General features: G+C 44.0%; 1 protein-coding gene across 2 annotated transcripts; it reads right to left on the reverse strand.

Annotated features, from left to right (window-relative positions):
* Positions 1-693: 693 nt before the first annotated feature.
* CBLL1 (Cbl proto-oncogene like 1) lies at positions 694-8,723 on the reverse strand. Of its 2 annotated transcripts, none has more exons than XM_082309704.1 (6): positions 8,560-8,723; positions 5,678-5,845; positions 5,222-5,319; positions 4,890-4,973; positions 3,986-4,059; positions 694-3,427 (listed from the first exon to the last, which is right to left on the reverse strand). In XM_082309704.1, exons 1-6 carry the CDS (start codon positions 8,570-8,572, stop codon positions 2,386-2,388), a joined length of 1,479 nt encoding a protein of 492 aa, XP_082165830.1. In that variant the 5' UTR covers positions 8,573-8,723; the 3' UTR covers positions 694-2,385. The 2 variants fall into 2 exon arrangements, with proteins under 2 accessions (XP_082165830.1, XP_082165829.1); XM_082309703.1 differs by having other exon boundaries at positions 695-3,427; positions 5,222-5,322.
* Positions 8,724-12,237: the final 3,514 nt, after the last annotated feature.

A 12,237-nucleotide genomic window follows, 5' to 3' on the forward strand; every position in this document is an offset into this window, starting at 1 on the left:
ACTAGCGTGATGGAAGAAGTTGCCGTATTTCCCCATCACCTGGAAGGGACAGGTGGCAGCCGACTGCAGAACGCCGTACCGTCCAAGAGGGAGCGCGCCGATGGGGCTGACGCCTCTCCCTGCACAGGGCCCGCCCCGGGGTGCCCTCATAAACCCGCACGTGTTACCTTCCGACGCTGGTGCCTAGAGCCACCAGTAAGTCTGTTTAAAACAGGTATGTCAGACCTAAGTTTGGCTTTGTGGAGTCAAAGAATATTACTCAGACGCACAGATTTCCTCCCAGATGAAGTTTTATGCTGTAATATAAACACGCCTAAGCCGACCTCTTACCAAGTAACTTCACAGTGACAAAAGGGGGTCCTTAGAAGTTCCTCACGTGTTTGTTGTAAGTTGCTGAAACAAAATAATGCTGGCAGAGTCATTTTCGCCTTCGTATGCACTGAAACAGTAAATTTTTAACCAACCCCGTACCGTAGCACGCTATCACAATCAGCCTTTTTTTCTTTGCCAGTGTGTTTTATTTAAAATGACTTATTTTTCAGAGAAACCAAAACAAAGAACTCTGTCTTAGAAAGAAGTGTATTACAGCTGAGCAGACTTTTAATCAGTTGACACTTACTGGCCATTTGTATACCCCAGAATTTGTGTATCTCAGGATTTATTTGCACATCTCTAAAGAAGTATTTCATTGAAAGGCAGTCTAAAAGATTTGCCCGTGGTCACAAGGAAATCGATGGCAGTGAAGGACAGAGAGTAAATCCAAAGAGCCCTTGCTCTGGTAATTAAAAATATGCAGTTTATACATAAAATTACAAAATTCGGAATGTTGCACTGCCAAAGCTCTTTCAGAAATGTAACACTTATGAGGCAGGAAAAAAGGTTTACAAAATAAATAGTAACACTGAGGCTTTAAGATGGTTCAGATTATTCAAGAACAGTAGGAAATCACACACCTTAGAAAAAAACCAAAGGATTTCTTCATCTAAAAGCACCACTGCTAGAAATGTGACATTTTGAAAAAACAAAGGTTCAGCACTAACATTGATTAGAAATGCAAAGACAAGCACGCCAAACAACAGACAGTACTGTCTTGCTATTGTCCGGTTCTGCTACCAGCTGCACTAAAAAAAGAACATTCCCATATTTTATTTCTCTTTAAAAGTATGCTTATAAAACATAAATTTGGGGCCAAAACAGACCTGAGGGCCTGCTTATATTGCTACTCTTTAAAAAAGGCAAAATAAACCACCTAACTATTGTCTGTTCAATTAAATCTGTATCACAAAATCGAAACAGATAAAGGATGTGTAGGGTTTTTATTTCTTTATATCCACATACGGCATTTCAGACCACTTCTTTCAGGTTATCCAAATGGGAAGTTTTCCTACTGTACACATTATATAAAGTGACAGAGGCAAACACCACTTCCCTACCAAAAATGCTCTGCTTCTCACAGACATGGCAAGCCAATTCAGTCACTTCCACACAAACATAGCCATAGGTAAACACAATACTCTGAATTCAACTCCAGTGAGTACTGTACATGTAAACAGAGCCTTCTGAACCAAAACTAGCTTTAAAACAAACCAACCCCAAAACTCAACCCCAAAAACCCAAACAAAAAAAACCCCACCAGAACCCACAATACATTATTACATGGTTTCCTGTCATGCCCAAAGCTGTATTTCTGATAAATTTATCTTGCTGCACAGATTTAAAGAAAAAAAAAAAGAAAAGAAAAAAAAAAGAAAAAGCTGAAATGCAGTATTCTGCATGTCTGATTTCTAGTGCCATGAATTAACCATAGCCTGAATTCATTATATGTAATGGTAACTGTTAGTAGGAGAAATATTCAAGTTCCCTTAATATTTCATTACACTGCCCATTTGGAAAGTATTAGTGCTGAAATGGTGTCCCAGAACTATGTCTGTGTTAACTTCATATAAAAACCCACCACTTTTACAACCATGTTTCAATTTAATTATTGTACACAGGTTAACAAAAACGTATCACAAGTGAAACTAAACACTGGATTTAACAAAAACAATATTCAGAATGGTACAACACGTGTTCATTTTCTCCAGGAAATAATATTACAAGTGTTCATCTTAGGACAATTTAGCCACACTAGAGACAGAAGTTCTGTTAAAATGCAACCGTGGTCTACTAAGCCACTTATTTTATCACTACAGAATATTTGAAGTCAGAGTCCTACGGCCAAGGCTTAAAAATCATTTAAGATTCAAACCCCAAAATGTCTTACAGTCAAAATGACAGTATTTAAAAAAAAACCACAACAAAATAACCCCAAAACAATTAATTAAAAGGCTGTTGTATATAGTTTTATCGTCTTCATAGCACTCTCTATTCATATAATTGCTCGTATCATTGGTAATAGGGTCTGTATCTGGCTTGATCGGGGTGGTGTGGTCCGGGAAGCGGGGCCTGAGCAGGAGGCCCTTGCATCCTTGGAGGCGGAGGCGGCCCCCTTGGAGCTGGCCATATCCCTGGACTCATTCCCCCGGGCTGTGTGAAAGGGGGACTGAGAGTTCCTTGATCTTCACTGAACTGTGGCAAAGAGTTAGGATTATAGTGATGGGGAGGGGGTGCATTTACATTTACGGGCGGGCCCCCGTGCTGAGGAGGGGGAGGTCCTGGAGGAGGATGATTCATATATGGTGGCATCTGGGCAATTATATGTCCAGGTGGCGGGGTTATTGGAGGAGGAGCAGAGGTCATTGGTGGCGGAGGAGCTTGGCTATACACCATGTGAGGAGTACCTGCTGCCTGGGGAGGATGCTGCAGCGGATGGCTTATTGGTGGAGGTGGTGGTGGGGGTGGTGCGTAATGTTGCTGTGGAGGCATAATATGGTGAGGGTGCGATACCACCGGTTGACCCTGGTATTCAGGATGATGATGAGCAGGTGCGGGGGCTGGTGGAGGTGGTTCTCGAGCACCTGAATTCGAATCATCCTGAATAGGGACAGTTATTAAGTTGCTGTGTTTTCTCGTCGAAATGCGGAAGGTGTCCTGACTGACTGGGCGAGGTGGCGGTGGAGCCATTGACATCTCTGCAGGAGGCGCACGAATGTCTTCGTGTGGCTGGTTGTAATGCTCATGTGGCACGTGCTGTAAAGGAGGTGGTGGCATCATGATGTGCTGCTTTGGCGGAATGTGGCTCATATGATGTTTCTCAGGTGGCATTATGAAACGCTCAGGAATTTCGGCAGGCGGTGGGGCAATAGGAGGATGTACAGGTTCAATTGGAGGACGAGTAACAGGCTTTCCAGCTCTCATGTGACGGTGGTTGATGTGAGCTTGTAAGTCTCTCTGTGACAGGTAAGTTCTCTTGCACCCTTGCACAATGCTACACATGAAGAGAGACCCTCGGACACACTGCTCGATTCGCTGCACAGGCTCATTACAGCTAAGTCAGAAGAGAACATTGGTTTATTGCCATCACAGATTGCTCAATCTGCAGTTCTTTTTTTGTTAAAAGTCAACCAGTTTACTGTAATTACCCAAATTAGAACGGAAAATTTTTTCCCCACTGTAGCCATGAAAGAAACATTTCATTGATTTTGAAGTTTATCTAGTTTTTAAGGCTCCAAACAGAACTATGAAAGGACATAAAAATTTCATGAGGTGGAAATTTATAAATAGCATCACTCTCGCTCACAAATTCCTTCTGCGCATTAAGACTTACCAAGAATCACTCTAAGTAAATTAAACTGCCATTTATTCCTTTTCAAATTAGAGCAATAACAGGTTATCTACACAAATACTTAAACAGCATACTAAACACTGATCTCTTACAATCCCAAAATATGGGATACAAAACTATAATCAAGTGGTGTAGCCGAGAGTACTTTACTGCCTCTCCTAAATGTACATAAGTAAGAACCATGTTAATATGGTAGCTGAAGTAAGATATTGAAGTTACTTTCCTACATTTCCTTTAATAACAAATCTTGAGATGACTTACCCTGGACACATCTTGTCTCCCTTTTTCTCATGTAGTATAGCACAGTCATAGCAGAAAACATGCTTGCAGGGTATCTAGAGATAAAAAATGGCTCTGTTAAGACATCGTATAGAAATATCTATGTGATTTTGCAGCATACAGTTCCTCCCTCCAGCACACCATTTCTAATAACAGAAGTAACTAAGTAACCTACGAGGTGAACGGGCATACTGGTAGTTAGCAGTTTACAGCATCTTTGCATAGAAACTTTCTAAAACAGTTTGTGTTGAGCTTGGGTTTTTTGGGGGTAGGTTTGTTTGGTTTTTTAAGAGTTGGCAAAAATGTATAGGCAAAAGTTAAGTCTTGCAGTAATACCAACACTGAAGATTTACAGAAGCTGCATATGCCATCTAATTACGCTTGTCTTGCTGGTAAGGAAGGAAAGTTCTAAAAGCATTAACTGTCATTAAGTCAGATCCTGAAGCTTGTTACGTCACACTTAGAAATCTAAATTAATCTCGGGGATTTTGTTGCACTAATTTTAAAACTCGCATAAAAGTGAACTGTGTTTTCTAACTTCATTGCAAGTCTTTCAGATAAAGAGCTTATTTTTAAAGCTAAGTTGTGTAAGGTCAAAACCCACTGAACTTGAATGGGTTTTTTGTTGGCAATGGTGTTTTGATTTTTTGTTTAACATTTTCAAGCTTACTTTATTAAATCAGGGGTAAAGTGAAATCACCCAGACAGATGGAACAGAAACACTTCAGCAGCAAAGGCCCCCCAGTTCCATCCCAATATTCTTCTGCTGTTCATTCAGAGGCCTGCTGAAATCAGTAACCTCTAGAGGCCTCATAGAGACAGAGTAAAACCTAATTTTACCTAAAGGGAAACCATGGCTGCATCTTCCATTGATAATTTCACTCACCATTCGTCCATACATCTTGATGGGCAATCCACACTTGTCACAGAAATGGACCGGTGTATCATCCTTTTCCCCCAGCAAGTTTATCTGATAGGATAGAGAAGGGGGTGGGAGAACAAAATCCAACATCACTAAAGCTTCTCATTTCAATTATCACCAACACACTCATTATTTCTGAATTAGTTGAGAAGGAAGCAAGAATACCACAAATGTGAGAAAGCAGAGAGTGTCTTTTCAGTCCGTCAAAAGTAATGGAAGCACTTTTATTTAAGAAGGTATCTACCAGGACTACCTACACTTTGGGAAGATTCACGACTTCCCACCCATGACTTTACCTTATAGTCCCAGAAGATGGGTCCAGGGAATCTCCTTTGATTGCCAAACATTTCACCTCCTTTGCATTCGTATCGCTCCTCTTCATTATAATCAAATTCTTCTGTGGAAAGAAGAAAGAGAAGAAAGACACGAGCCAACCACAACGCTTTCCTAATTGACACCAGCTACTATTAAGAGCATGTGTCATTCTATACTGAAATCATCAAGAAATGCCACAGCACTTCTAATCTGCTGGGCCCATTCTACAGAAAGGCACAGTCAAAATAGTAAGACAGTCTGTTTTGCGAATGTGTACCATTTAATCCTCATAGCGCAGCAGTACCCGGCAATTTGAAACTTGTTTTGCATCTGGACAGAACCTTGGACTCTCAGTCTCCAAAACTGAATAAAGTCTTGAACAATGCTGCAGAATAATACACTGCCCCACTACAGGGATAGTGTTTATATTAATTTACCTTCATCACCAGCTTGCGTCTTTGAAGGCATCCTGTTCATATTTCTCGGAGTTCGAGGCGCAGGTTTGGTTTTATTGGTCTGTTTTGAGATAAGCTTTATAGGGATTCTTCTACGAACATCAAGACCACCCAATGATCCTGAACTATTTGTTCCTTGCAAATCATTGTCTATGAAAGAAAAAAAGTTTATGTAATTCTTCACTTATCTAATAGCTTCTAAAGAGGCTAAATATTAACAGAAGAGTTCTCAGAAAAATAATTTTTAAAGCTTGCTTAAGACTCATATAACATATCAAAGTTTAACCACTAGAAATAAGTATCTTCAGACACAATTTCTTCTAGAAGTCACAAAATTGTATTGGGAACAACCATGATTTTAGAAAATCTAGTTCTAAGAATAAAGGTATTTTAAAAAGTTAGCTCGTCTGTCATTTCTCCGCAACAGGAAAAAAAACCCCAACTTTTTATAGCTCCTCTCACAGAGTGAATAGCATTGAAGAGTCAATTCTTTGTACAACTTTGACAACACAGAATTTCTGATGAGAAAAGATAATTTTTACAATTTATGTAAATTGTTTATTAAAGCTGGAAGGAAACTAGTTTCCATATTAACTCAGCATCTTGACATATCACTTAGAAGTTTAGCATAAAGTATCACAAAAATATCAGTACTTAAGAGTATGTAGTAGTATCCTTGCTAAACTGACAATTATTGTTCCCCAACACATACAGAATTCTCTTTAACCAGATTTAAACCTGATTACCAGGGCAAAGGAAGCAAGAAATATCCCGACACATGCATCAGTAGATACAGGCTCCAAGAGGTAATCTAGAGGGGGTATTGCAACAAGCAACACTAATGAAGGGGGTACAACTCCCTTGACTTCCAGTGAGTCTACCTTAAACCACTGCACAGCATCTCATTCATACACAAATAAAATTATGCCCTTCATGAATCTACCCAGCTCACTTTCACTTTAATTGAAAAAACCATTTTGACAGGCATTTCAAAGCAGGACGTGCTCATCCTCAAAAGTGTGTGCCACAAGCTGTTACAGTGTGAGCCCTGCCGTTCCACTTGATACGGCACTGCAGCCCTGGAACGATCACTGAGGCCCCAAAGGATTACAGCACCGTAGCATCTGGACACTGACATGAGGGCCCCATTAGTGTAATGCCTCATAAACTACTGTCCCTCAAAGCCTACAACCATCCCACACAACACAACAAGTAGGAAGAAAAACAAGGAAAAAGAAAAAAAAAGGGGATTGCTCTAAGTTATTCAGCAGCTACCACCAAAACCAGGAACTGCAACAAAGTTTCAAACTGGCACTGTGCCCTGACAGTCACTTTACCTCAAAATTAAGAGCCCTCAATTTCCTCTGATAGAGCAAATATATTGATTCCTCTTAGCACTGTCACTGACATGTTTCACTGTAAAAGGCAATACATAAAACGGCAAAAGCAATAAAACCTGTTTTCACTTTTGCTCATTTGTTGCTTTGTTTAGGGTGTCCTGTTGGCTAAACAGATGACCCAGCAAACATCCAACTACAACACCAGGCTTCCACAGAGGCTGCTGGCCTAGAACATCAGAGTTAATAATGCTAAAGCTGTCTATTTTCCACTTGTTGGGAAATTCTGTTTTCTACCAGAATACACAAAAATGCAACACCACAAACCAGAAAAAGTCTCTGCAGGAGCTCAATCCATTTGCAAATAAGGATAACTAAAACAAATTTAAAAAAACCCAACTTGTGTATTATTCAGTCCGTTGAACTGCCAATAGGAAACAATTAAGTTCTGACACGTGTCTTCCATAGACCTTTGCAAGCTAGGAATATTTACTAATTAGCTGCTCAACTAATCCAAACCAGCAGGTTTATTAGTCATTTATGTTTCATGGCAGGATAATAAATTTCAGTCTGTGTAAGCATAACTAGCAGGATTAAGCCCAGAAAAAAATATGAAAAACATACCAAAATTGTTGAGACTACTCAGAGAAGCTCTAACTGAGGTGATGCATGCTCCTGAACTGTCACCTTCAACTTTTCTTAAGTTTTATTTTTGTATTTCAGGTTTTCCTTTAAATTCATAAATACAGCTCAAATACTGTTCCTTACATGTATAAATCTATAATGCAAACTTTGCTAAGGGGAACAAAAAAAAGCCCTAAAATACACTAGCAGAACAACCCACATCCACTCATCTACTCATTAGACTCCGCCAGCACGCGAACCAACAAAGCGCCGAAGCTACAAAACCAAATTTAAGCCCATGAGAAAGTTCCCTCTCCAGAGCACAACTGCGGAACCAGAAAACACGTTCCCGGCGCCCATCTCGGGAAACGCAGCGGGCAAAGGGGCGCCTCACCGCCACCCCCGAAGGCTGCATCCACCTGCGCAGGCCGGCGGGCTCCGGACACACCGGACCACTCACCACCAGCCCGCCCCGGCAGCGCGCAGCCGCCGCCGGCAGCGGCCGCGCCTGGCGCTGCGTCAGCCCGCTCCGCGCCCCGCAGCCGCCCCGGGACGGGAGAGGGGCTCCGGCCGGGGCGGGGGCCGAGCACCGCCGTGCCGTGCCGGGGGGGCGGAGGCGGGGCCGCCGGGCGCGATCGTTGGAGGGCGCACGGCGGCCGCGGGGAGCGGCGGACCGCGGGCCCGGCGCCGAGTCAGAGAGCAGGCCCCGCCGCGCGGGCCGCGGGGAACCGCGACGAACCTGGGCCCCGCCGGCGTTACCGGGCGCCGGGCCGCATCCCGCCGCTACCCCGGCACCGCCCCGCACCCAGCGGCCCCGGGCGCGGCCTCTCCCCGCCCGGCAGCGCAGAGCGGGCCCAGGCGGGGACGGGTATAAATGGGTCTCCCGGCCTCTCCCCTCCTCACCATTGTGGTCCATGATTCGGCGCGGGGCACTGTGGGAGCGGAAGGGTGCGGCCGGAAGCGGAAGCGGCCGGGAAACGGGCGGGGGCGTGAAAAAGTGCGCAGTGGGAAAGCGTTTGCGGTACGGCACTCGCCGCGCCTCTGCGGAGCGGCCGCGCCGCCGCAGGACAGCGGGGACATGGCGGAGCCGGCGGGGGAGCTCGGCGGAGCGGTGCCGCACCGCCCCGCGGCGGGACGCTCGCTCCCGACAGGCTCTGCGAGGAGGCCCGGGAGGAAGGCGCGGCGGCTCCGCAGTGCCTGCCGGGATGGCGGCTGGCGGACCGCTGCCCCCTGGGGGGTGTAGTGCCGCGCGCGCCGCGCCTGCGCGCTGTGGCGGGGGGCCCGGGTGCCGCCCTGCCGGGAGCCGCGGCGGGACCGGCCCGGGCCGCGGTGGCGGTGTGCGTCCGCCTCGGGGCCCGGCCCGGGCTCTGCGGGCGCCTGCCCCGCTGGGAACCGCTTCCAGCCGCTGCGGGCGGAATTCACCCCCCGCCTGGGTGGCGGTGGCGGTGGCGGGCTGCGGGAGGGCCTGGAGCCGCCGCAGGGGAGCGGGTGGAAACGGGAGGCGTGACCCTGTGGCTTCGTGGAGCGGGGCCGGATTAAACGTGAGAGGGGTCGGATTAAAGATGAGCGGGTCGTTCCCGCGCAGGAGCCGCGGCAGCCCTGCTGCGGGCCTGGCGGGAGGGTGGCTGGTAGGGTGCGGGCTTCCCAGAAACCGGGCAGAGCTGAAGCCGCCTTGGGCTCTCCGGGCTGCGGGTGGTCGGCATTAGGTTTCGCCATGGAACGGGCAGATTCCTGACAATCGGGGCCATGGAAATGCCAGCGGCTGGACAGACAGCGGGCCTCCAGCGCACCTGAAAGCGTCGCAGCCATAGAGCTCGCTGCCTCAAGAGCCTGCTTTGTGCCATTTCCATAAACTTAGCGGTTTCTAAATCCTACGTAATTCGGCGGGATATTGTCTTCATAGAGTGCTTCTAGAGCACTGAAGAAAGGAAAGGAATACAAACACAATTAAATCATAGGTTATAGGGTAGAAAGTGGCCTCAAGAAGTCCTTCCACAATCCGAATGTAGGGGCAGCTCTGCTCCAAACACTTCAGATCGGTGACTGTCTCACCAAAAGTCTCCAGGATTGGGATCTTGTGTCCCTGCAGACAATGTCATTATCTTTATAGCCTTAACATATAAAAGCTGCCATTTAAGCCTAATGTTCCTTGTCTTATCCCCACAAGGCAGAGAGAACAGGTTTTCCCTTTTGTCTTTGTTGTTCCAAGGGAAGTGTGACGCTGATCCCTGCATAATATATTTTATTTCCCCATAATAGGAATTCACAAAGAGAAGAGTTTAAAAAAACCCCATGCAGACACATGGAGCATGTTTTCACTATGCACAACTTTATTTTCCCGTTAATGAGTACAATTACTTTTAAAATGCAGCTTTTTAAAAGGGTAAAAAACTTAAAATACATCTCCAGATTTAATACCTGACATGCAAAGACAGAATAGTAATACTCAAAATGCATACAAAAATATGACTTCTTCATTCTACTGGAAAAAGATAAGCACGTCTAGTTGCATGACTTACGGATGTTTGAATTAGTACAAAACTGTATAGAATTTTAGCTTCATTGCAAAATCCATGATTTTGGTATCCTTAATTTTGATGGATACATAGATAGGAAATTAAGAAGCACATGCCCCCTGACCCACTGAGAAAGATATTGGAATGCCTTCTGCATGTTACCTCTTACCATGCTGTGTAACTGTAGGCTTTGTGTGCAATGCTATTTTTCAGGAAAAGTTGAATGTTTTGTGCCAGTTACATTAAGGATAAAAACAACCATGCCTTGAAGAAATATGCAGGCCAAGAATAAGTGCATTGCATCATATTTTATCACAATTAATTCCAGCTGAAATGTCATATTTGGAAAGGAAACTGGAAGACTGTTGAATATTTAATTGCTTTTTCTAAATACCTGTACGGACAGGAACTGGAGAAGGTTCAAAAACTAACGTAAGCCCACATTTCTGTCAAGTAAGAATCTATACTCAAACTTCACTGTGCAGATGTTCTCTCGAGGAAAAAAAAAATCCACTGCCATCGTTTTTTGTACCATCTTTTCCATAGTATGTGTTCTGCATAAAAATTAGCTGAAGGTTCACTTATCAGTCCCAGGTAGAATATTTTTTACTTTCTACATAAAATGTACATCCACTTTAGAAAAGCAATACAGCTTCTGAGAAACACGTTACTGGCCTTGTCCTTCATCGCTGTGTGCTGTGCGCACTGGCAACAGTGGCTTATATTCAGGTTAATACAAGCTGGGGCCATGGCCTGATAGGAAAGTTTTGTCAGTCATGTGGGCAGAAGTGGCAGCCTCCTGCCGTAGGCTGGCGAATGGAAGGGGAGAGAAGGAGGACGGGTAGCGCTAAAAGCGTGAAGTGTCAAATCACAGCCTGAGCCTAAGCATTAGTGTAAATAGAAATCAATACTTCCGTCTGAGGAGGTGGGGATCAGTCTGATTTGCCGCTTAAACACGTGCCCAATTCTCAGCTTGTGGGGGTGCCAATCTGGCACACAAATGGCATATCTCTATTTGTAAATACAAACCTGCCTTGTTGCTGGCTTGGACTGGAACATCGGTATCATCTATGTTCAAGCCTGTACTGCATTTGAAATGAGAAACTTCACTGACTGTCATGAGGACAGAAGTTTTTGCCTTAATTAGAGAATAAAGATGTCAGTCTGGTGCTGTTACTTACTGTGTAAGATACTGTCCAACTGACTGAAGGTTATAGGACTATTTTCACTGATGGAGTTCACTCAGGTCCTTAGGACGGAATAATTTATTTAGTGCTTAGCTTTTCACCTGAGATTTTCCACTAACATTACGTGCAGCAAAAATCTTCTCTGTGCAGTGTGATATAGGAAAATTTCTCTGATGTAATCAAATAAGGAGACTTAAATATGTGAACATACTGAAGCTAATTAGCCCACATTGTGAAACTTACTTAAAGGGATTTTATACTGGGACATTTCTTACACTTTTGTTATTATCTGTTCCCTCACCATGCAGGGTTTTTTTCCATTTAAAAAAGTAATGTAGTGCTAAAAAAAATTTAAGATAGCAGTCTGTTTTCTATCAAAACACACTTCTTCTTCCTGAAAAGTAAGAACATTGATTTCCTGCATATCTATTTTTATACTCCTAAAGTAAGGATTATAGTTTTGCAGGTCAAATCCTTTATCTTTTGTAAATTATTGCACTTGTGCATTATGGACTGTCAAACGTAAAAGAACAGCAGCTGTTTGATGGAGAATATTAAAAGAAAAAATAAGCTATATAAAAATATAACTGTTCATTAAACTAAATAAACTCCTCTATTCCATTTAAAAAACCCCAAACCTCTATACTAGGTCACGTTCTGACATTCTTACTTGCACTCAGTAGCAGCCTGTTCTACAGATTCCATTAAGTACTTGGGGACTAAGGTTTTCGTTAATCTAATTTATGCATGATCTGCCTCTTGATGAAAGACATGTAACCTATCCAAAATAATCTTCTGTGTATACTTCAGTTTAGGGACGATCATTAATAGTAGTGCAGGATTTACTACAATGGGATGAATACAGAACTAATGAACCC

The sequence above is a fragment of the Platalea leucorodia genome (assembly GCF_965183815.1).
Source record: "Platalea leucorodia genome assembly, chromosome: 4".
In the NCBI taxonomy this organism is placed as follows: domain Eukaryota; kingdom Metazoa; phylum Chordata; class Aves; order Pelecaniformes; family Threskiornithidae; genus Platalea; species Platalea leucorodia.

What these genes read in the sequence shown, in the direction of transcription:
- CBLL1 (XM_082309703.1), bottom strand. An exon ending in TCAAGATGTATGGACGAATG is followed by an intron (nt 4,060 to 4,889) that starts GTGAGTGAAATT and finishes TTTTATCTCTAG; the next exon opens with ATACCCTGCAAGCATGTTTT. An exon ending in GGAGACAAGATGTGTCCAGG is followed by an intron (nt 3,428 to 3,985) that starts GTAAGTCATCTC and finishes CTTCTGACTTAG; the next exon opens with CTGTAATGAGCCTGTGCAGC.